This window comes from Lissotriton helveticus, chromosome 6 (assembly GCF_964261635.1).
Source record: "Lissotriton helveticus chromosome 6, aLisHel1.1, whole genome shotgun sequence".
NCBI lineage: Eukaryota > Metazoa > Chordata > Amphibia > Caudata > Salamandridae > Lissotriton > Lissotriton helveticus.
The window spans coordinates 151,944,928-151,970,990 of NC_136067.1; the positions used below are offsets into that span (position 1 = coordinate 151,944,928).

Below are 26,063 nucleotides of genomic sequence, written 5' to 3' on the forward strand. Positions count from 1 at the left end.
GGCACAGAGGAGAATAGATAAGGGGGTGACCCACAGAAGAGGGCAGCAGAGAGGCAGCCGAAGCCGAGAGTAACATGGAGAACAGACGGACACGAAAAGGAATAAATAACAAGCATAGCTAGAGAGCAGCGGAGTGATCGAGGATAGACAGCGAGATAGGCAAAAAGCTTGGGCCGGGAAACTGAAAGTACGGCCGGCCAGCCATGAATAATTAGGGGAGGAGAAGCCGCAGAGCACACGCTGGGAGAAGCCCTTTGATGTGGTGGCGGCCGTGAACAAAATGCAATTAGGAGGGAGGGAGGGAGGCTGATGCGCGTGCTTGTTTGGTCACGTGATTCACGTGAACTCAAAGAAAACCGCACCAAAAAGCCCTTGGTTTCACGAGGATTTTGAGCACTTGAATTCTCTCCATTTCCCATTCCCTCGGAATGGAAAAGGCGAGACCTAAAAAGCAGTGAAATCACGGGGCAAATAAGCAGAGTGCAAAAAGTACAATGAGGTGAAAAGCGTCACGGAATTCAATGAGTACAAGAAACAAAAAGCAGTGAAATCACAGGGCAAACCTACGGCCTCGAACACGCAGCGGCAGTTGGGCTAGGGGCACAGGCACAGTCAGGTGGAGCTGCGCGGCGTGGAGAGTGACCTGCATTAGAGCCGGGTCAAGTGGTACTTTTTGTATTGAGGGACGCTGAGGCAGTGTGCTGGCCTAGTCTGATCACTTCAGGATGTACCCTCTACAAATATATGGACTTGCCTTAGGGACTGCCGGCACTGCAGAGATCTTCAGGTGGGAGCCTACTCATGCAAGCCCTGCCTCTCACCTCTTCCCCAATGCAGAATGGCTGGGCATAGAAAACTGGCTGTCCTTTTTGTGGGGGACTGTGTCTCCTTGGGTGGTATGGTCATTGTTGGCAGAAGGCGAGAGTAGTGCTTAGTGTACCTAGGCCTGGACTGGTAAAGACCGCTCAAGTGTCTCCTTAATGCAGAGTTACGATATACTTCAACTATCTCAGGATTGTGACAATTAGCTGGTGAGACTCAGCTGTGTATACTTAATTGTTGTGAAGGCGGTTTTGTGGGCTGTGCGATTTTGCTGTATGTGGCTAGATCTCAGAGGTGCCTTTTCATCGTGGGCAAGCTGCCGAAACTGCAGTTTCTGGTAGGAGGGATGTTGGTAGGACTGAAGAAAATACTGCTCACCATACAGAGGAATTACATGGCACTTCTGCCTGTGACATTCTCCAAGACGTGAGAGTATGCCAGGAGCGGGCACCAAGCTGGATGCACTGTTTTGTAAAGCCAAGCATGCAGAGAGATATAGCTGGAGCGTATAAGCATGATAACAAACTGAACCAGACAGAGAAGCGTATCTGTTGGCCCTGGAGGACTTTGGTTGTACAACCACCTCGCAGTCGCATACTTTCATTCACAAATGATGGCCATGGACGCCGAGACAGGGGATTTGGAGGGTAATTCCAGAAGGATTCTTGGAGTTGAAGAGACCAACTAGATTCCAAACATGGAGCCCTTTGTAGCACAGTTACCTCGGGATCTCTACGGCAGCACCTTCTTTTCTGGTTATTTTAAGGTGGGACATGCATCTTCGCAGTGCAGCTATCTCCCATCAGGCGTCCTTGGGCCAATTATAGCTTGTTTATGACAGACACTATGCTTCACTTAACTCGTGAGAATAGTGAAGTATAGGTCTCCTGGACGAGGATCATTCCTGACTTCACTACATCGGTACAGATGACTAAAAAGTATTTTCAGGAGTTTGAGAAGACAAAATGCAAATGTGTAGTAAAGTCCATTCTCTTTCGACCAAAGCTGTTGTTGACCTTTGAGGCAAGATGCATTTTTTTTCGGCAGGATGGCAGACACTGCCCAAAGTGCACGGAACCAGCCTCCAGAGAGCATAATAGATGTGTTTTTCTCCTAAAATGCGTATTATGATGCCAGCGGTCACAGCGGCGGCTCTAGGCTCATGGTGGCCTTGGGCAGGGAGCGTAGGTAGAGGGCCCGGAAGAGGGGGTCCGGGCGGGGCGGAGCACGCAGGCCAGTAAAGAGGGGAGGGGGTCAGGGTGTTTAGAAGTGGAACAGAGCCGGAGGCCGCCAAATCCCTGCCAGGGGCCACCACGCAAATATGTATCCATCCTCAGAGGATTAATATATTAAGGATATATATTGGCGTGGTGGCCCCTGGGGGTTGGTGGCCCTGTGCAGGTGCACAGCTTGCACATGCCTAAAGCCGGCCCTGGCGGTCAGAGTTTAAACCAGTGGGTGAATCCAACCCGGTTCCGACTGGCTCAAGGAGCCCGTCGGAAACCACTCATAATCCCTTAACACCTTGAACGCTATGGGGATTTTTCTCCTGTGCTGGAACTTTGCAGATACCACTATTCATGACGAGCTGGGCTCGTCATCAGCGTAGCAGGAGGCTACTGCATGACGAGCCCAGCTCGTCATGAGCATGGAAGGGGTTAAGGACGGCATTTCTGCCGTCTACATTATGATGTTGGTTTCTGACAGCCAATCCATGTCGGCATTTCCGTCATAGATTGGCTGTCAGAAACTAACTTTGGGGGCCTCTAGCAGGACCCCTGACCCCCTGACCCCCTGGCCCTCTGGCCCTCCGCATATGTACCCCCTAAACTTTCCTGCACTGTGTGGCATGCACCCTCAGGTGCCTGCAACACGGTGCACGCATGTTTACAAACTTCCATTTTTCAATGGGAGCTTGTGCTGCGGGCGATTTCAGCCCGCCGCCGAAGCTCCCATTGAAAAAATTTAAGTGTGTGACAGCACCACGTGCCGTCAGATCCCAAATGGGGTTGTCGGAACCACGTACCTATGGTCGGGCTGTTCCTTCCCAGAAACAGTGTCGGTCAGAGGCAACTCCGACCGATATCATGATCGGGCCCAAAGTGTTTTCTTTCATGTGTTGGTAAAACAGAACAATTACTTTATTGTATAACTTTGTATTCAGCAATTCTGTTTTTAAAGAAACAAGCGTGTTCAACATTTGTACAAAGTCATATAATCCTGTAAGAGAAACTATAATAAATGCTTAAAATCAAGTGAACTCTCACTGTGAGCAGGTGAGCATGGAACTGCACTGTCACTTAACAGAATGCAGGCCATCACCCCCCATGACCCTTTCAGTTTGTCCCCTTTAAAAGGAAATGTATAAGTGTGAGTAGATGAGTGGTATGAGTTTACATTTTAAATCTAGCCTTTCCTATTTTATATGCATTTGCTGGCCCAATTGAAACTAGAACCTGCTAAATATACTTTTTATGTAAATATTTATTTGTCAATACTTACACAATTTGTCTGCTTAATTCTAGAATATCTGGTTCCCTGGATTGCTTGACAGAAATTCCTGCAAATAAGTTAAATCATTCCTTTCCAGGTAATTGCACACTGTTTTCTACTTGTTTTCCCTAAGCACAGACCAATGCAAAGAGCATCTTTGAACTTAAAACATTCTTTTCAGCCATGTATTAGTGAAAGCGTAAGCCACATTAAGATTGTCCTTCATCCATAGAAGATTTCCTTAGGGTGAAGATGGCGCCTATGAGGTGACTTGTGCTCTTCATATGGCGCTTAATGCTATTATTTGTCCATCACCACCCCCTTTTGTACCACATTATTTTGCTGTTAAGCACTGATAGATGGTGCCCATTTTATTGATCTCGGAAGGATGAAAGATTGACTTGGCCTTGTGGGGTCACACATAGATGTCAAGAGTGAGCACTTATTTCACTGAGCCATATTTTTGCCACCTATACTGCAACCTATGTTTACACTCTGGAACCAAGCATTTATGGAAATTCAGTTTGAACTGTTTCAGCTTGTGAAGAAATCAGGTCTTTTTAATTGTATCTCCTTATCTAGACAAAACAGTCTTTCAAACAATCACTGAGATAAAAATAAATATAAATCCAAATAATTAAATTCACAAATTAAAATTAACCAATTTCAAATGCAATAAAAAAGTGCGGTAGACCAGTTGCCACATGTAAAAAGTGAATTTGCATTGAAGATTCCTGTTTTAAAAATTGTCGACGCATTGATAAAAAAACAGTCCATCAGAATATTGCAACAGTTTGTTTGCAGTGTAAAGAAATGTTTCATTAAAATTAAAGAACAGCGTTGCTCAAGAGCCATCACTTATGGAAGGGGTCGGTTTCCCCTTTTTAGTGGGATGTTCTCTGCACTGAATCCTACGTAGACTGTTGTCATTGGCCTCAATTTCTATGATCAACCATTTGCTGGTTGTTCAGCTTCACTCAACACCTTCAGGTTTGTTTACATCTAAAACATAGTTGTCGGTAGACTATTCATCTTTCTTGGCCTTTCTTTTCAGTTTTTCTCCTCTCCGCTGCTCGGTTGGCCACCACACCAGCCTTTGTTGAACAATGCTCTTCCTGCTGTGGTTAAAGATAAAGAAAGCTAACCATGGCTTGTGCACAGTTTGCTTGCTGGCATCACATCATAGCAGAGTACCCTTGATACGACGCTGACTGACCATGTCTTAAATCAGATTGAGCCCCCACTGCAGTGGTGTACTCCCTTCCCATAGGCACACGTCCAAACCAGACCGCCTCTGTGTTGAGTGCAGGACTAGAATGTTTTTAGACCAAGTGTTTTGTTCTTCCCTGAAGCTTCGTGCATTGACAGATTATGAAGGATTTTGTGGAAAGTAGAAAGTTGTTGATTTTTAAAAAAAAACATTAACATCTGTATGATCAGAGAGCCAAATAAATTCTATGAAGTTGAAATTTTTTTTCATATTGTGTCTATATTGAAAATACCTAGAGATTGGGATACAATGAATCGTTTGCTTTGGGTCGTCTTGGCAACGTTTTCGGAATCAACTGTGTGACTATGTTTGAGCCAGGAATCACATTTATTTTGTTTTCTCTCAGTAATTACATTATTATACATAGCTTCCACGTGAAGCAGTCATTAAGAGCACAGGTTTTGATGCCTGTTTCTTATTACTCTAATGTCAGAGCAATGAAGAGCCCGGTGATTAATTTGTAGAAGTGCTAGGGCTGTCGTCAGGAGGCCTCTGCAGCTTGCACCACCCATTGCCCCGGCCAGCACTGCTGGAGACCGTACAAACACACCTACGAACATCACACTCTATCTAGTGCGGCACTTCAGACTATTCCAGGCCCCCACAGCTATAAGAATGACTTGGGTGGGCGGTATTAGGTATTTTAATGTCATGGGAATTAACCCCTCGCATGATGGTGACGAACCCCAGCCGTCACGCCCCGCGGTGGGCGTGTGCTGATGGCGGCTGGGGTTCGTCACGGCCCCGCCCTGTTCGTTTGTTTACCGCACAGGGGAAAAATCGCAGCCGCAGCGAAGGGGTTAATAAACAACTGTTGCTGTGCTCATCTCTAAAAAACACAAACAGCGCCACCATGTGACAGACAGTTATAAGACCCCATGTTGGCAATTAAGTGCCAGTGCCGAGCATCGTAAACCACTGGATCAAAATAAGCAGTGCGAAGACCGGAATCCAAAGTCTTTGCTCGGACTTACTGGTGATCCACCACCATCCTTAAAGTTCTAGAGTTCCGAGGAAGCAGTGGTTTAACGGGTGATACTCATGTGCCACCATCCGCTATCTCCACATTCAGCGCAGGTCTCCTCAGACCCACGCTGACAGGGAATCACAGGCTGAGCTGACGAGCAGGTCTTACAGAGCCAGTCAGTGCAGCACCGTCTGACCTTGCCCAAAACTTTGGATCATGGGAGCTAATGATTTGTTTTGCATGAGCGGAATTAAAATTAAAATTGCAGATAAGCATAGTTGAGCATCTTTACTGACCGACATATTTGCGCGTCAACTGAACAGTTGTCTTTCTTTGTCATTTAGGTTTCCGGCGAAGTTTCAGTACAACATCAGCATCTCCATCACAGAGGGAAATAAGCAGAAAGAACTCTTTTGGCAGGTAAACATGCTTAGTTTTAAAATGGGGAACTTTTTAAAAATTGATTGACCTCAGAACCACAAGCCTTGCATAGTTGCAAAAGTGGCAATGTCTTGTCATTACGCTGTGCAATTTCATCAACCGTGTCCTGTCTGAAGAGATGGTCCCCGGTGCTTTTACGAAAACAGTGGTCACTTCTCTGCTGGAAAAGGTGGGCCTAAACGCCAGTGATGTGACCATCTAAAGACTGATTACCCTGCTCTCTCTGAGATTATGGAGCGACAACTCGCTTAGTGATCGTCTGCCACCTTGGATGTACTTGGTGCTCTGGACTTGTCACAAGTGGGTTTTAGACTTAGACATAGATTTCAGGCAATCCTAGTGTCTAGCCTTGATGATTCTACCTTGGCCTATGTTATCACATCACTAGTCTCCTGTACGTCATTCCTTATCCATTAACTTACCCAAAAGCAATGTTACTTTTGCAGTCTCATAAACTCTGAAGAATGTATTTCCCTTTACGTTTGCAGTGTTTCATCAGAGCATCTAGGAGCTTGAAGCAGTCGTGGTGTCAACTCTTGAGGAACTGCACTGTCCACTGTGGACAAGGGGCAGCTAGCCGGCCTGAAATGACTGGATCTGTTAGCAGCTTTTGGTGCTGTTGACCACACCATCTTAGTTGACCATTGGAAAGGGATCAGTACGGCTGGTGTAGCTTTGGACTTTGTGAGTTGCCTTACACAGGTTGTTTTGACACTGCCATTCTGATCAGCAGATATTCCTATGATTAGAGGGGTGCCCTACGGCTCGGCTCTCTTGCTCATTCTATTTAACATCCACGTAAAAACATTCTGGGTGAGTTTTGTTTGCAGTTTTGGCTTTAAGGCGCTGTCTTTCGTCACTGATACTCAACTGCTTCTGAAGTTTGATCAAGCCCCCTCAGGAACAATCAGTCATCTCTGCAGTTGCCTTACAGCCGTCCAAATGTGGAATGCAGACAATTTTCTTTAGTTAATGGCAGCAAGACAAAATTCATGTTAATCAGGGAAGAGTTGGCGGCCTTGTCCCAAGAGCTTTGTCCTACTGTACTGGAAAACTGTTTCCAAAAGGATTTAACCCCAAAATGGAAACAAGTATGGCTAACAAAAGAATGCCGGTTGTGCGGACAAGGAGAAGAGAGCCTTTTACATCTCCTATGCATCTGCCCCTTACTTTTAGAAATTCGGAAAAGGGTCCTCCGCGAGCTGCTGATAAAAAAACAGCTACGGACATGCAGAGCCGCAGTCATACAATGTCTTGGAGGCTGCTCTATCGAACTATCTTGTAAAGCCATGATGTTCTGGAAAATGGCAGCCAAAGAATTAGGCAGCAAACATGAATGAACTGGAGCGGTTCCGTCAAGACTGCTTGGACCTTTTTATTCTCTTGCACTGACATTATTTCCGGTCTCCTTGCTCACAGCACCACCTCGCACTGCTCAAAATTGCATTGACTATAAAAGTTCACTTTGTGTACTATCCATTGATGATGATTCAGTACATGACAGCATCGTGTTTTTATCTTTCTGCACCCTTTTAACCCTCATTTTTTAAATATCTTTGTACTATTGTGCTTTATCCACTCTTTTATGATTTTTAACGAGATCAAATAAAAGTATTTTTGACTGACTTATCCTACTGTACTGGAAAACTGTTTCCAATTGATGTTGTTAAGGCAAAAAAGTAGGCATTTGGTTTGAACTTGACTTGAACTTAATTCTTCAGGTCTTGAATGTATGAGCTTCCTGTTTCCTCTCCAGCCCACTTGGAACAATTCATGCCTTTTGTACATCTGGTTAATGCCTTCAAGTTGTGAGCTCCTTGATTCTTGCCTGGCTGGATCATAGTAATGCTGTGAACTGGAATTACAACTGAGGGAGCTGTCAGTGAGCCTTGTCTTCGGAAATATGACCATGTGTTAAATATCTGGTGATCCTGCGCTGGCTTCCAAACGAAGAACATGTTCATTTTATGGTGTTAAGCCTTATGGAATTGGTCGTTCCAGGAACTGACCCAAAGTTTCTTCTAAATCTTATCCCCCATGTTTCAAAGCACCTCTTGTGATCCAGCTCTCTAAAGTGCCACACGGAAGTACATTGCATTTCGAGGACCTTTGGAACCTTTGTCCCCCAACTATGGACCAAAATTCTGCTCCAGCCGTGTCTGCTACCTGACTACTATTTTAAAGGTGTTTACAAACGTTCCTGGTTTGTTAATGGTCTTCTGTTCTTGCGTCACAGGTTTTTGTTACAGGTTTTGTTATTGATCCCTCTGTTTGTTATTGGCCTATGATGATGGTAAGGTACTAGCTCCAGGATGCCTCTGGCGCAAATGCGCTCTACAAATTAATAAATAACACTGTTGGTGTTGTCCACAGCCTATTTGCACATTGGGTTTGTCACACAAGCATGCTGCAGGGCTCCTGAGTGGCCGGCTTTAAGGGGGTCAGAGACGTGACCATGATAAGATCAGCAAGGACGATATCGGCAATAACTTGGCTCCTAAACTTTCTAATAAGAAAGGAAACCAAATGATTAAAAAGAATTTGCCCATTGGGATTCGTGGCTTGCATTCAGTGGCTGGCATGAATGATGGTGTGTCTGTGAGCTGTGTGCAACAAAACAACAGAGAGCAAGTTTCAGAAATAATTATCTTAACAGTACAAACCTGTTTTTAGAAGAGATAAGCCATATAGCAAATGACATACAAATGGAAAAGACAAGAAAAGGTATTCAAGACTTGTTAAAGAAAATGAAAGAAAACGATCAAAATCCTGAAAAACGTTACGAACTACCCCCTGGAATTCTGACCCTATGAATAAATTAGGTTAACCTGGAAAACTTCTGGGTGCCACAATTAATCACCTCAGAGTCAGAAACACATAAGTCTGCCCCTTTGTAATTATGGCTGCTGTTTTTGGCTGCTAATAATGGTTTTCAAATATCAAAGTATTCCCAGAAAGGAACAGATTAATAATTTACTAAATAGTTTAGAATTAGTCACAGTACTGAGTTAATTTATTGTATTGTATCTTTTTTCCTGCTGTGCATGTGTATTACAACACTAACCATGCAAAACCTGCTCAACAGTATATCTGCAAATTGTCTTTCAAATGAATGTGTACATTGTGTAAAAAATATGCTTGAATAATTCATCAACACCAATACATTTATTTATCCAAAAGGCACTTAAAATAGGACAGGAAATCTTGACAAATAAAAGTGAAAAGCAAGAATTTGCATCTAAGACAATTTGGGGAGAGGCCTCAACCCATCGTCTATTTATTTTCTGGATCTTGTTAAGCGCATGGCTACCCAAACATGGGCTTCCCAGTGCTGACAGGAGACCTGAGGGATGACATACTAACTCAAGAGAACAGGTAAACTTTCAGTTGATTTCTTAATCTTACCAGGTTTTCAGGTTTTAAAGTCTTTATTTCGATTCATAAAAAATCATAAAAGACAAATATTGACAGACATTACTTATTTAAAAATACATAGTCTTTAGTTACATAAAACTAGTATTAAATAACATAGAAGACAAACCTGAAGAAAAATTACTAAGATAAAACACAACAATAAAAAGAAAAGGAAAAACGAAGGAGCTTACAGTTAAATTCCAGACAGCTTTCGATAGCATATGCAAAAAATGGACAGCCTGTTTTTGTGATGCTCAATACATCATGGTGGAGCATTTACATAATCAATACCACGGTTATACTAAGGTTTCGACCTTATTATCCAGGCCCACCCCAGGTATTTAGCCAGGCACACTGAAATGAACTCAGAGGTGTTAGTTGTTAATACACAAATGGCTTCTTGAGATTTTCTTATGGGCAGGCGCTGGAACAATGGCTTTAACCATTTGTCTCTAGGTGCCAAGTATCTAGGACAAGCAAACAGAAAGTGTCCTACTGTTTCCTTGTGACCAGGGCACCATCTACAATGATCCGTAGTACTCGTTGTCCAATTTTTCGTAAATACATTCAATGGTAAGGCACCCACCCGAAACTGATGGTAGAGTTTCCTGTCCAATGTTTTGGAAATTAGATCCCAATAGAGTTCACGGGATGGGTCTAACTTGAAGGACAGGAACCTACCCGTGAGATTGGTGGAGCTTGAGGCATTGACTCTAGTCTGACGAATCGTAGCCCAGTACTGTTCTTTAAAGGCTAGTTTGGATGGAAAAGTGCTAGTAGTAGGGGATGTCCAAAGCTGCTCTAGCCCCATATCCGTCAGGGTGGATTTTACCATTTTAAACCATTTGATTTTTCCTGAACCCCCAAGTGACCTAACTTCAGCTACCTCATTAGCAAATAGGGTAAGTTCAGGAGTTGTCCACAGACGCCTCCAGAAGGCAACCAATCTAAATCTAGCCATCTCATTAATCGGGGGGAAACCCATGTCCAGGCATAGAGGGATAGAAGGGGATGACGGTGGCAGGCCCACCAGGTTACGCAGAAATTTACATTGTATTTTAAACAAACCCGTAAGATCCATATATCCCCACAGATCTGCACCATATAAAATTGCTGGGTTAATTTTGGCGTCATAGATCTTAAGTGCCGGGGAAACCCGCTTGGTGATGGATCTTTTTTGTTCATTTAATAGACAGCCGGTAAGGCGGGCAAGCTTTAGATGTTGTGCTCCAACTTGAGCTTTCCATCCCAAGCGGCTGTCTAGGGTAACCCCCAGATATACCATGTTCTCCACTTGATCCAATTTAACACCACCCATACTAACTGTACACCGGACAGGGCGGTTCTTTGTTAGTACCATAAGCTTGGTTTTCCCAACGTTCACCTTGAGGTCGCTGATGACACAGAACTCCTCGAAACGGTCCAACGCCCGCTGTAACCCGCAGCGTGTCCGAGAAAGGAGGAGGGTGTCATCAGCGAAGATGAGCATCGGGAATCGCTGTCCTGCTAGCAAATTATGATTGGATCTTAGACAGAGAGGTAAGGAGTTCCAAAACCTGGGTGCCAGGTAAGCAAAGAAACGGCCTCCGCTTCTGGGCTTTTTTATTCTTGGCATGGCCAGAAGAAATGGGTTATTTGACCCTAGGTCACGTGCTTAGTGGTGGGGATCAATGAATTGCTTCAGAATATGTGGTCTCTGAGCGTGTTTTACTTTATTAACAATACAGAAAGTATTACACTTGATTCTCTTCCTCACTGGGAACCAATAAACGCTAGCTAGTGCCAGTCATGCTGAATGTGATGTGGGGATATTCAGCAAGATTCTAGCTGCGGCATTGTGTATGACCTGCGGCTTTATGGTGCCCTACATAGGGCTCTAAAGATAAAGTGAATTGCCATAACCCAGGCGTGACAAAATGATAGGAAGCACATTTAAGTGTCTTCCTGAAGTCTCTTAAGAGACCAAAGCATGTCCCCGCCACTTTCCTGGCCTGTGCTGCCATTGTGAGGTCTTTAAGAAGCAATACTTCCAAGCTCTTAACTTCCTCTTTTGGAGAAGGACGATCGCCCAGCCATGTGGGCTAGGAAAAATTACACCAGAGAGAGGGATGGTTTCCGACCAACATAACCTTTGCCTTGTCGCCATTTAGTTTCGGGCGACTGTTGTACATCCACGTGTGTACCTGCTAAATTGGCCTCCGTTTGTCTAATGTTAGAGGCAAGGGAGACAACAGTTTGGGTGTCTTCTACGTATGAGACCATTGTAAAATCTGTTGAGCAAATTATGTCAGCTAAGGGGTGCATATATATAGAACCTACTTAAGGCAAACACTGAGCAGCGCTGCATAGGACTTCAACTTCCAGCATCCAATGCGTCCAGAATGTGCCACGCCCACTGAGGGAGGATACATTCAACCAATAAAAGGTTTAAATACAGCGCTGCAGTCTGACGACTTTGTGACCCACTCCATGATTACGGGGCGTTCCAGCCTCGAAACGCGTCGGAAAGGGTTTAATTCATGAGGGAAGATGCGCAGGAAACAAACAACAGCGAGGCAAACACAGGCTGCTTCAAGCCAGGGACAGCATCGAGTGCTCCTCTATAGCTCCAGGGCTTTGCTCAGACATTTTTCACACGCTCCTGGCCGTGAGAGGTCGGCACCAGCTTCATCGAGATCACCCAAGATCAAAATGAAAACGGCGATGGATAGGAACTTCTCCTGTCAGCATCAGCATGCTGTCCCTTGGGAGCTAAATGTTTGCATGCCTGGACATTCCCGCCTACTTAAGGTACAAACGAAAATGTGCAATATTGTCACGAACAGTCAGAACCTACTTAAGGCAAACACTGAGCAGCGCTGCATAGGACTTCAACTTCCAGCATCCAATGCGTCCAGAATGTGCCACGCCCACTGAGGGAGGATACATTCAACCAATAAAAGGTTTAAATACAGCGCTGCAGTCTGACGACTTTGTGACCCACTCCATGATTACGGGGCGTTCCAGCCTCGAAACGCGTCGGAAAGGGTTTAATTCATGAGGGAAGATGCGCAGGAAACAAACAACAGCGAGGCAAACACAGGCTGCTTCAAGCCAGGGACAGCATCGAGTGCTCCTCTATAGCTCCAGGGCTTTGCTCAGACATTTTTCACACGGCTCCTGGCCGTGAGAGGTCGGCACCAGCTTCATCGAGATCACCCAAGATCAAAATGAAAACGGCGATGGATAGGAACTTCTCCTGTCAGCATCAGCATGCTGTCCCTTGGGAGCTAAATGTTTGCATGCCTGGACATTCCCGCCTACTTAAGGTACAAACGAAAATGTGCAATATTGTCACGAACAGTCAGAACCTACTTAAGGCAAACACTGAGCAGCGCTGCATAGGACTTCAACTTCCAGCATCCAATGCGTCCAGAATGTGCCACGCCCACTGAGGGAGGATACATTCAACCAATAAAAGGTTTAAATACAGCGCTGCAGTCTGACGACTTTGTGACCCACTCCATGATTACGGGGCGTTCCAGCCTCGAAACGCGTCGGAAAGGGTTTAATTCATGAGGGAAGATGCGCAGGAAACAAACAACAGCGAGGCAAACACAGGCTGCTTCAAGCCAGGGACAGCATCGAGTGCTCCTCTATAGCTCCAGGGCTTTGCTCAGACATTTTTCACACGGCTCCTGGCCGTGAGAGGTCGGCACCAGCTTCATCGAGATCACCCAAGATCAAAATGAAAACGGCGATGGATAGGAACTTCTCCTGTCAGCATCAGCATGCTGTCCCTTGGGAGCTAAATGTTTGCATGCCTGGACATTCCCGCCTACTTAAGGTACAAACGAAAATGTGCAATATTGTCACGAACAGTCAGAACCTACTTAAGGCAAACACTGAGCAGCGCTGCATAGGACTTCAACTTCCAGCATCCAATGCGTCCAGAATGTGCCACGCCCACTGAGGGAGGATACATTCAACCAATAAAAGGTTTAAATACAGCGCTGCAGTCTGACGACTTTGTGACCCACTCCATGATTACGGGGCGTTCCAGCCTCGAAACGCGTCGGAAAGGGTTTAATTCATGAGGGAAGATGCGCAGGAAACAAACAACAGCGAGGCAAACACAGGCTGCTTCAAGCCAGGGACAGCATCGAGTGCTCCTCTATAGCTCCAGGGCTTTGCTCAGACATTTTTCACACGGCTCCTGGCCGTGAGAGGTCGGCACCAGCTTCATCGAGATCACCCAAGATCAAAATGAAAACGGCGATGGATAGGAACTTCTCCTGTCAGCATCAGCATGCTGTCCCTTGGGAGCTAAATGTTTGCATGCCTGGACATTCCCGCCTACTTAAGGTACAAACGAAAATGTGCAATATTGTCACGAACAGTCAGAACCTACTTAAGGCAAACACTGAGCAGCGCTGCATAGGACTTCAACTTCCAGCATCCAATGCGTCCAGAATGTGCCACGCCCACTGAGGGAGGATACATTCAACCAATAAAAGGTTTAAATACAGCGCTGCAGTCTGACGACTTTGTGACCCACTCCATGATTACGGGGCGTTCCAGCCTCGAAACGCGTCGGAAAGGGTTTAATTCATGAGGGAAGATGCGCAGGAAACAAACAACAGCGAGGCAAACACAGGCTGCTTCAAGCCAGGGACAGCATCGAGTGCTCCTCTATAGCTCCAGGGCTTTGCTCAGACATTTTTCACACGGCTCCTGGCCGTGAGAGGTCGGCACCAGCTTCATCGAGATCACCCAAGATCAAAATGAAAACGGCGATGGATAGGAACTTCTCCTGTCAGCATCAGCATGCTGTCCCTTGGGAGCTAAATGTTTGCATGCCTGGACATTCCCGCCTACTTAAGGTACAAACGAAAATGTGCAATATTGTCACGAACAGTCAGAACCTACTTAAGGCAAACACTGAGCAGCGCTGCATAGGACTTCAACTTCCAGCATCCAATGCGTCCAGAATGTGCCACGCCCACTGAGGGAGGATACATTCAACCAATAAAAGGTTTAAATACAGCGCTGCAGTCTGACGACTTTGTGACCCACTCCATGATTACGGGGCGTTCCAGCCTCGAAACGCGTCGGAAAGGGTTTAATTCATGAGGGAAGATGCGCAGGAAACAAACAACAGCGAGGCAAACACAGGCTGCTTCAAGCCAGGGACAGCATCGAGTGCTCCTCTATAGCTCCAGGGCTTTGCTCAGACATTTTTCACACGGCTCCTGGCCGTGAGAGGTCGGCACCAGCTTCATCGAGATCACCCAAGATCAAAATGAAAACGGCGATGGATAGGAACTTCTCCTGTCAGCATCAGCATGCTGTCCCTTGGGAGCTAAATGTTTGCATGCCTGGACATTCCCGCCTACTTAAGGTACAAACGAAAATGTGCAATATTGTCACGAACAGTCAGAACCTACTTAAGGCAAACACTGAGCAGCGCTGCATAGGACTTCAACTTCCAGCATCCAATGCGTCCAGAATGTGCCACGCCCACTGAGGGAGGATACATTCAACCAATAAAAGGTTTAAATACAGCGCTGCAGTCTGACGACTTTGTGACCCACTCCATGATTACGGGGCGTTCCAGCCTCGAAACGCGTCGGAAAGGGTTTAATTCATGAGGGAAGATGCGCAGGAAACAAACAACAGCGAGGCAAACACAGGCTGCTTCAAGCCAGGGACAGCATCGAGTGCTCCTCTATAGCTCCAGGGCTTTGCTCAGACATATATATATATATATATATATATATATATATATATATATATATATATATATATATATATATATATATATATATATATATTCCATACGAAACTCCCCTGCAATTAAGGCACCCACAGCAGCGTTTTTCGACCTTTTATTCATCCAGATGGCAGTAGAAACGGAATCTTCAAGAAGCAAGGCATTTCAATCCATACGCGTTTCAAGCTTGTGCAGCCCTTGGTCACTGGATATATATTGAAAAGAGTAGGGCTCAAGGAAAACCCCTGGGGTATTCCACATTTAAGCTGATGGGTGACATGCAGGGTCCCTCCCTGACTTGGAAACCTCTATTTTCCAAAGACAGTCAGTATAATATACCTGGTGGAAAGGCTAAATCGGATAAACTGTAGCTTGCCAGATATGTCCATGTCTCCTGGTGCCATTAAGGCCCATTAGCTGGCTTTGCTCCTCTATTGTCTTGCGCTACCCATCTCAGTTTTTAAAAGAAAGCGCACTGTTTCTCTCTGGGATTTAAGCTTTAGGTGCCGCCACCATTGGTATCTACATCCACATTTGGCCTTGTGTCCTATGTGTGTGTTCTATACTACTGGCTCCATCTTTGTAATTCTAGTGCACACAGCAGCTAAATCACTTATTTACATCATAGCCTTGCACAATGACATGCATCAACGGTGTTTATCCATACACTCTATTTATATGTTTGTTCTTTTGAAAAACATCTTTGTGGTGTTACTGTGTTCATGAAGGAAACAACCAAGGTCTTACAACTCGGCTCTATTCTGAAATAAATTGCCCAGGCCAGCTTGAAGCTGTGTTTGTGTGATGTACATGCCATTTGAGTCCTGTGTTTTGTCCCATAAAGTCTTTGCTCAAACTGTGCCTGTGGTGGTAGCAAAGGTCAAGAACATTGGACATAGGTATTAAAAGTACTACACAATACTAAGCGTATTTAGAAGAGGTTATCCGCCAACATTTGTTATCTTAGTTTACAGACTGTGATCTAATCTGTTTAATAATATTTAATGGCGCAGACCGCAGTTCGCCTTTGTTTGTTTTTTTTTTTTTATTGAGATTTATGGCAGCAGCAAAAAGGAGAAAAACCAGCAATGTTACAGAAAGAAAAAACACATGAAAGAGTGACAAAACAGAAAAAATGATAAACATCCATACATATTACTGAATATCTTAACAGTTCCACTGTTAACATTAATTTCCTATCCAATTAACGATTGGGGACCATAAATTACATCCAAAAGTTTTCTTTCTAATACCCTTCCTTTTATATAGTGCAGTTTCAAGATGATACATAGACAAGAGTTTAGTTTGCCACTTAATAAGATTAGGTGGTTCCTCATCAAGCCAACGAGAGGTAATACATGAGCGATATACGGACATACAAATAAAAATGAATCCTTCATCCGCCTCAAGGCCCTGGTGAACCATATTCTCATCAAAACCAAAAATAACCAACGGTGCTGTTAATTTAATTGAAATGCATAAAACTTGCAGAGAAAAAACACTCTACATCAGCTATAAATTGACCCAATTTCGGGCACAGAAAAAACATGTGGGCAGCATCTGCTGCGTGATGGCTGCACCGATTACAGTTTGTCCCCCGCCCTGAACTCCATTTGGCCAATTTCCCTGGTGTATAATATAGCTCAAAAACTGACATAAAATGTTGACTCATCAATCGCCCGTTCAACAAAACTTTACCGGCAATTACAATGCTTCTCTCCAAGTTAACACGTTGAACGTTCAATTTATTCTGCCATTTAACAGCTCTAGCTTCTAAATCATCTTCTACATTTTCCAAAAGTAACTGATATAAGGGCCCTATTTTGTGCCGATGTTTAATCGCTTCAAAAATCGTAATTTTCCCCAAAACAATGATGGATTTTGATTATTAAGTACATATGAAGCTCTTTGGTCTATTGACCAAAGAGCACCATATGTACTTAATAATGTCACATAACGTTACTTAAAATGGTGTGTTAAAACGAAACCAAGTTTGTAAAACTGAATACTAGTACAGACCGCCTTGTGCGCTCTTATATAATCTTTTTCCTCTTGTTGTGTCTTGTCGTCTGTGGGTCACGGGTTGTGCCCACTTGTGTATAAATGTTGATTATATGAACTAGTGCAAAACACTGAAACTAATAAAATCCTGTCCGGCTGGACAAAGGACATACGTACTATTTAGTGTATGCCTATCATTTACATGATCCTGATAAACTAGGGTCCACTGTTTTTCATAATAAACTACCGCCCAAGGACCCTAGTGCAATTCCTTTTGGGTTTCTCTTGTTTTTTATAACAGTATCTCGTTTCTTAGCCTCAGCATGTATTATATACTTAAAAAACAGATCTAAATTACCTGTTGCTGCCGTTTTCACCCCTCCACCACCAGAAACCCATGCCCCGCCCATACCCCCCCTTTCTTTCTACCCCACCCTCCCCTCCCCCGACCCATCCTTCCCAACATATGAGGCCCAGGGACCATCTGTCCCTGTAATGATAGTGCCATGTCCCTATCTCCTCCATCCCCTAAGACCTAAACATCGTCTTAAAAAAGAACCTGAAAAAAAAATAGAACAGCCAAATCCAAAAATAAACAGACCACAGCCCTAATCTAGGCCCCTTTCGTTCGACATTGTTCCAGACTTTTACCTGCGCCCCCGCCCCCTACAAATTTTCCAAAAATTCTTTTGCCTGGATCTCTGACAAAAAAAACGTAGTTTGGCCTTTCGACATAACTTTAAGTTTCGCTGGATTCTGTAAATACACCACAGCCCCCTTCTTTTGGAAATCCGGTATAAGTTGCCGGAAATGCCACCTCTTAGAGACTGTGGCCTGACAGAAATCCGGTCTGACAAAAAAGTTACAACCCTTGGCTGTTGCTTTCCTATCTGGTCTTGCCAAAGCATAAATATCTTCACGGGCTAGGACGTTGTTAAAGCAGACTAATATCGCCCTAGGAAGGCTCTCTTCTCCTTGACGGGCTTTTCTCCCATTAAACGGAAACCTATGTGCCCTTTGAATTTCCCGAGTCCAGTCCCAGGTTGTCAGCTCCGGGAAGGCTTCTTTCAAAAGTTCGGCGATTAACTTGCGAGCGTTAGAGCCTTCCAATCCCTCAGGGACCCCAAAGAAGCGCAAATTGTTCCTGCGGGAATGGTTTTCAAGTTCATATAATTTATAACTCAAGTCGTCGCGATGGGCCTTGATACATTTCAACTCCTCTTTCTGTGCAGCAGCATAGTCCTCGAGAGCAGATATTCGTGCCTCTGCTTCCGTAACTCTATCTGCAGTTTCAGCTCCTAATTTTATCGCCCGCCGCACTGCGTTTTTTTACCTTGCTGCAGGTAACTTGTACACAAACAATTTTGGCTTTACTCTCGGCTCTATGGCCCATCATGTTTTCATATATAGTTACCAGGGTAATTTCCTGTGGAAGTGGTGATTCTGATAGACTTGAAATCTCTTTCTCCCCTGCTCGAGCTATGCTTAGACCTTGTGCTTCCTTGGCGATTTCGTTTGTAGCTGTACTGGATGTTTTGGGACAGTCTAATGTAGACTGCTGAAACCCTTTTTCCTTTGTTTTCTTCTTTATAGTGGTAACGCTGCAGTTCGCATTTGTTATGTAATTTTAATTGCATGGCAGTCGTAAATTGCTCTTTCAGATATAATTAAGCATGTATACACTTTTTTTTAATGCCCAATTTGTCCACACAACATTTCTTCCAGTGTCTTCATTCTGTGATTATACTTGTTCTCCCTGCTTTTAATGCACATGGCTGCTGAGGGTTTGATTTTCTGTGTTGATATCATTGGTTTCCGAATTTCATATAGCATGGTTCACAGGAAGCTCTGTAATTCATCTATTTGACTGAGGCCATTGTTTTATATCAACATTGCTTCCTATTAGCAAGCTTTGCATTTGTATTGCCACCTCTTCAGTCTAGTTAATAGTACCATACATTTAACTACATCTGTTTTGTGTTTGTTCGCTCCAGTGTACTACCATTGTGCCACTGGTGTGTTGCACCTAAACGGTGATTTGTGCTGCATCACTATCTTTCTCACTTCTTGAATGATCACCCAATATATAATTGTTCGACCATACTACGCTATGCCATATATTATGTTCCTACTGAAACAATGTGAAAAAGAATTTTCTAGCCAGTCATTATACTCAAACTCTTTAGTGCATAACGTGGGCTAACATACACTGCAGTTTCACTTCTCTGATCTTTCGAAATCAATGAAAGTTTCTTAGCAGGTCCCGAAGGTTCTTACATTTCTTTAAATGCAAAGAGTAGCTACATTTAAGCATATCAGAATAGTCGAGTTACTCCAGACCTGGTTTGTATATCTTATAGGAACTTGGTCCAAATGTTTTACACAAACTAGAAATACTTCTTTTCTCTTTATGCATAATTATAACAAGCTTATTCATGGGATACCCCACTTCCTTTCCATTGCTTGTTTTGTTAAACCTTTAGAGTGTATTTGCTTTTTAATGCAGTAAAAGTCTTTGAAAATGTCCTTGGCAGATTAGTCCTTAAAAGCAAAAAAGGGGGAGGAGCTTCGCGCGCGTCCAAGATGGCCGCGTGAGCACAGGGCCCCCGAGACCCTCGTAACCCCTCGAATATATCCTGTCATTGATCCTGATTGCGGTTGAGTGCATCGTGTGGATGAACCGCTGGTGAACCGAACGCCGTTTCCAGTATCCCGATCGGACCCCGGATGCCTAAGTTGCGAGGTTTGAAGCCTCCATCTCACGGATGTCCGGCGCTTGGGTTGGCAGAGTGCCCGGGGTGCAATTCAACAACAACGGCAGCATCTACCGGAAGTGGCGGTCCCACTTTACTTTCACTTTCACTTTCGGCTGTAGAGGGCTTTCGCACTCCGGTGCCATTGTGCAGCACTTTCATTGCAGTGTGTGAGCTGGCGGATCTGCACGGCCCCCACCGTGGCGACCCCTTGCCTGTGGTACCTAGGGACGGATCGGCCATCGTTGGTGACCCGATCGTGACACTATCTTGTACGTTGTCCCTGAACGGTGTGGTGCGCTCTCATATTGCTTCTGGGGTGCCCTACGGGACCTGGGTCCTGGAGATCGGCCTTGGCGATCGATGGTGGGACCTGTGTTGGAGACCCCACCCCTGCCTTGAACCACAATTTTAAGTCGTTCGGCAATGGCTAACAAGCCGGAGGGGGAGAAACAGAAATTGAAGACCACCAGACGGGGGGGGTACACCCAGTTGAACGTTGTGGACCGGTACGCCCAGGTTAAGGGATCGCCAAGTGGGCCAAGTAAATTGCAAGATGAGGCGAAGGATTCCCTTGCCTCCATGGCTGAGCCTACGTTGCAGGATGTGATGGCCGCCATTGATGGGAGTAGGTCCGCACTTGGACAGCAACTGGAGACCCTGGCTCATAAATTGGACACGGTGTCTATCGAGGTGAATTTGATTCGAGCGGACCTCACAAAAACGAGTGAAAAAGTAAAGTCGTTGGACATTAAAACGTCGAGCCTCACAGATGACGTCACAGAATTACAAACTGAGGTCTGCAACCTGAGGGCCTCAAATGACCTGGTGGTCCGTCGCCTGGAGGACTTTGAGGGAAGGGCCCGGAGGAACAATGTACACATTATCGGTGTGCCGGAGAAAGCGGAGGATCAAGCTACGGATCTCTTTGTCGAGGACTTGGTTGTTAATCACCTCAAACCTAAAGGCCTGAGTAAATTCTTTGCTGTCGAGAGGGCGCACAGGCTCCCTGGAGGAAAGCAGCGTGTGGGCGCCCCGCCTAGACCCATAATAGGCCGAATATTCAACTTCAGAGACAGAGATGCCATCCTTCAGGCTTCTAGAGAGGGTGGACCCTTGAAGTATGAAAATGCGGCCATCAGTGCCTTTCCAGATTTTACTCAAGCGGTCCAAAAACAGACAGAGCTTTCTGGGGGTGAAAAGGAGACTCCGGGACATGGGACTCAAGTACGCTATGTTGTATCCGGCGAAGTTGAGAGTTGAGCATGAAGAGCGCGCTTACTTTTTTGAGAGGCCGGAGCACGCGGCTGACTGGTTGGACACTCTCGCAGCCCAGCAGGACCCTGAGAGACAGAGTGGTGGTGCAGAGGGAGGCTCGCAGGAGCAGGAAGGATTGCTGTGGTTCGGGTATCCGGGGTCACCGGGGATATGATTATTGCATTGGTTCTTTTACTTTTTTACTGAAGCATGCAAATGTTGGGGCCTACGAGCTCTCGGTGGGTCTCTCTCCTCCTCGTATCTACTTTTTGTAGTGTTAGTTTAGATGTGGGGGCGACAGGCACACTGCGAGTTGGGGAGGCTCTATAGTCGTAAGCAGGGGTGCAGGGTGGGGGGTGTTGTAACGGGTTGTTTGGGGGGCGGTGGGGGATTGTTGGGTCTTTGTTTTGTTTGGTTTCTGTTTTGGCAAGGCACCTTATCACGAGAATGTTCTGCTGTTGTGCTGGACTTGATGGGGGGTTGATGGGGGGTTGGGTCCTTTTTCTCTTTCATGATGGGGGGTAGGGGATTGAGGGTGATGAGCTGGAATGTGAACGGGTTGGGGGATAAAATCAAGCGCAGTGTTGTGTTGCAACTACTTAAACGACATTCGCCTGATGAGGTGCTGCTTCAAGAAACCCACTTGGTAGGGAATACTTGAAAAGCGATGAATAGGAAGGGTTATCGACTGGTGGCTCATGCAGGGTTTACAACTGGGTCCCGTGGGGTTCGGGTTCTCCTTAGAAACTCTCTCCCGTTTGAGGTGGAATCTATGGTGCTGGACGACAGGGGGCGCTATGTGGCGGTGTCCGGGCGCTGGGAGGGTCGTATCTTGTCTCTTGTATCGATTTATGTTCCCCCGGGCCTCCAATCCACGACTTTTGCTGACTTGGGAAGGATGATACTGGATCTTCCTGGGGTTTTTCTTGTTCTGGGTGGTGATTTTAATGCCGTGGTCTCGGGCGTGTTAGATAGGTACCCGCCCAGGGATATTAGAAAGGCTCAGGGCTGGCTGCCGGACTTTATTGAAACAATGGGCCTGGTGGATTGTTGGAGGTTACTCTACTCTGACCAGCTACAGTATACCTTCCACTCTGGCGCCCATGGTAGTCTTTCGAGGATCGACTATGTTTTTGTCCCGGCGGCTCAGGCTTCGTATGTAGCTGAGATCAAGCAATTGGCTAGAGGCATTTCTCATCACTCCCCACTTTGACTTAGACTCGGTCTGGCTTCTGGCTCGTGTCGCAGAATAGCGCCCATTAACCCTTGGTATTTACAGAACCCCAAGATTCGTAACGAATTGCTAAAGATGCTGGACTATTACTTTCAGGATAATGTGGGCTCGGTTTCTTCGTCGGTCTCACTATGGGAGGCTTTTAAGACGGTACTCCGGGGTCAGGCCCTGTCCCTCATTTCCGGCGCCAAAAAACAAAAAGAGGCCGATGTTGCGAGGGTTGAGGGCGAGATAGTGGCCTTAGAGACCTAGAGAACGAGGTGACCCGCGCCAGACTTCACCTGTTGTAGCTAAAGCAGCTTGAATACAAGACATTGGTTACGGACGAGGCGAGGGCCCTGAGTAGGGAACAGCAAGGGCGCCTTTATGATGTCGGCGATAAGGCTGGTAAATTAATAGCCTGGCTTGCTAAAAACGATAGAGCCAATCGAGTTGTCCCTGAGATTGAGACGGAGGCTGGTGCTCTAATTACTGAACCACAGGGGATAGTAGACTGCTTTGCTGACCACTTCCGTGCTGTGTACTCTTCGGTGTCGGATAGGGCGGAAAGCGACTCTTGTCTATTGTTGCGGGATATAGCACTCCCGTGCCTAACCGTAGAGGATCGTGACCTCATGGACAGTGGGATTACAGCTGATACCTCATCCGTAGCCCTAGCTGTGCGTTCTCTAAATGCCAGCAAAGCAACAGGGCCCAATGGTCTCCCCATTGAGCTTTATAAACTTGGACCAGATAAGATCGCCCCTTATTTGTGTGACATGTTCCTGGAGTCCCGAGAGTGCCATCTTCTCCCGCGAGATCAGAGAATTGCTTCTATAGTGTTGATTCCTAAGGAAGGGAAGCCTAGAAACAGATGTACCTCCTATCGGCCTATCTCGTTGTTGAATTCGGAACCCAAGATTTTGGCAAAAGTACTGGCGAATAGATTGATTAAGGTCATCAGTGAGCTTGTTCATCCGGACAAATCGGGCTTCATCCCACATAGGAACACGGCGCTGAATCTTAGGCGTCTACACGGGGTTCTCGCGAGGGCCTCCACCTGTGTGAGCCGGCCGTTTTGGCGTCGTTGGATGCCACGATGGCTTTTGATACTGTGGAATGGCCTTATTTGTGGGCGGTATTGGCTAAATTTGGTTTTGGTCCGATCTTTGTCGACTGGGTGCGTCTTCTCTATATGGAGCTCTTCGCCCAGGTTGTTGTTAACGGTCGTGTCTTGGCGCTATTTTGTCCGGGCGGGGCACTCGACAGGGCTGCCCGCTCTCTCCGCTCTTGTTTTCACTTGCCCTCGAGCCTCTTGCTGCTTGGCTTCGCTGGGAGCCCTCGCTTAAGGGTATTCGTTGGTCGCCGCAATTTGAAGACCGCATCTCTTTGTATGCGGACGATATACTGCTTTATTTGACTTCCCCCAGGAAATCGTTGATTGTGCTGTGTGATGTTTCAGCTTCTTACGGTAGAAACTCGGGACTGGTCCCTACGGAGGGATTCACATATCTTGGGATATACATCTCAGGAGATCCCGTGGTCAGATATGAAAAAAACCTTCCCCCTCCCTTGGCTCGATTGAAGCGTGACGTAGCGAGTTGGCGAAAGCTCCCACTCTCTCTGCTGGGGCTTTTTAAGATGATGTCGCTCCCTCGTTTTCTTTACCCCCTCCAGAATACTCTTGATATAGTCCCGGCTAGCTATTTTCGTGAGATAGAAGGTTTACAAAGGAAGTTGTTGTGGGATGGTAGACCGCGTATATCGTTTGCCAAACTGACGCTCCCATGGTACGATGGGGGAGTCGCCCTCCCGGACATGAAACAATATTATTGGGCTTCGCAACTGGGGGCTATCAATCATGGTACATACGGGACCGACTCGGATCCCGGCTTTGCCATGGATAGGTGGATACTTCCCGGCGGCAATTACAATAGAGCACTATATACGAGGTCAGTGGAGAGGAATTTGACTGGGCCGACCTGGGCGGCGGTACGCATGTGGCATAATGCCACTGCTTCACTTGGATACAAAGATTGTTTAACTTTAGCGACCCCCCTTTTCAGTTCTGAGAAGCTTGGCAGACTCTGGAACACTAAGGGCTTTGACAAATGGGACCTTATTGGCATTTCTAAAGTGGGGGACCTCTGGGGGAAGGGACAGATTAAGTCGTTTGCAGCCCTTCAGGCTGAATACGAGCTGAGTGGAACGGAATTTTTTCGTTATGCTCAGGTCTTGATGTCTGCATTTCCTGAAGGGGGTAAGATACCGGAGGCGACCCCTCTAGAGGACCGCTTATTGGATGGTCACTTGCCAGATAGTACCATTTCCCTTGTTTACAGAAAAATCATAAATTGTAGGGCTGACCTCTTGATGTTGTTATGGGACAAATGGACCCGAGATGGCCTTGAACTTGACGACGAAGACTGGCAGTCGGCGATCCCCTCTCCAAAGGAGGTTGCGATTCCGGCGCGTCTCAGATTAGTACAGCTTAAAATCTTACATAGGGTTTAGACCCAAGCACGGAACAGAGTCCGCCCTCCTAATGGTCATCGAGGAGTCCAGGAAAATTCTTGATCAGGGAGGATCAGCGCGGCGTTCGACACGGTCAGCCACAGCACCCTGCTGAACCGTCTTTCGAATGTCGGCATAGTGGACAAGGCCTGGCTCTGGTTAAAATCTTTTTTGAGCAACAGGTCGTTCCAAGTGTTTGATGGACAGAAAGTGTCTTCCAGCATGCCCCTGAAGTGTGGAGTCCCCCAGGGCTCCTCTTTAAGCCCCGCGCTTTTTAATATCTACATGAGGCCACTGGCTGAGGTAGTTCGTCCGTATGGAGTGAAGATCATATCCTATGCGGACGACACTCAGCTGGTGGTTTCATTAGCGCAGGAGGCTAACCAGCCACGTTCAGGTGGACTAATAAAATGCTTGGAGGAGGTGAAGGCCTGGATGACCTTATCATCTTTAAAAACTCAATGGTGACAAAACGGAGCTTATGCTGCTAGGCCCCGCAGACCCCACTTTCTTCAACTCACTGTGGCCCACCTGTCTAGGCCCCCCCCGGCTCCGAAAGAGAACATCAAAAGCCTTGGGGTATGGCTGGACAGGAGTCTTTCATTCAACACCCAGGCCACAAAGCTCTCAGCTACCTGCTTTGGATTGCTCAGGACACTGAAGAAAGTTCTTCCCCTGCTCCCCAGGGAGGCAAAGCAGGTAGCCATACAGGGTCTGATACAGTCACGTCTAGACTCCAATAACGTCCTCTATCTGGGTGCACCAGAGTACACCCTAAAGAGACTGCAGCTGGTACAGAATTGCGCTGCCCGCACTCTGCTGCAAATCCCACGCAGACTGTCAGTCAAGGCGGGACTGACCAGCCTGCATTGGCTGCCAGTGCGTCAGAGAGTCACTTTTAAGGCAATGTGTATTGCCCACCAGGCCTTCTGGGACTCAGGACCTCTAATTACTCGTGGGCTAGTAAGTCAGTACCGTCCAGGTAGAGATCTTCGATCTAGTCAGGCTTTTATGGCAACAGTCCCAAGAATCAAAAAGACAAGTTCTGGTGGAAGGATGTTTGCCTACAATGCCGCCAAGATCTGGAATTCCCTCCCTGTACACCTGAGATCCAACCCTAACCTCCCCTCCTTTCGCAAACAATTAAAAACATACCTGTTTAATTC

General features: G+C 46.1%; 1 protein-coding gene across 4 annotated transcripts in view; it reads left to right on the top strand.

Moving 5' to 3' along the window:
• The window catches only part of CLIP4 (CAP-Gly domain containing linker protein family member 4), a 370,258-nt gene that overhangs the window by 341,624 nt on the left and 2,571 nt on the right, over positions 1 to 26,063 (top strand). For all 4 annotated transcript variants that reach the window (XM_078647520.1, XM_078647522.1, XM_078647519.1 and 1 more), the window contains 2 exons: positions 3,348 to 3,412; positions 5,897 to 5,972. In XM_078647520.1, coding sequence (XP_078503646.1) covers positions 3,348 to 3,412; positions 5,897 to 5,972 — 141 coding nt within the window. The remainder of the gene's footprint in view (positions 1 to 3,347; positions 3,413 to 5,896; positions 5,973 to 26,063) is intronic.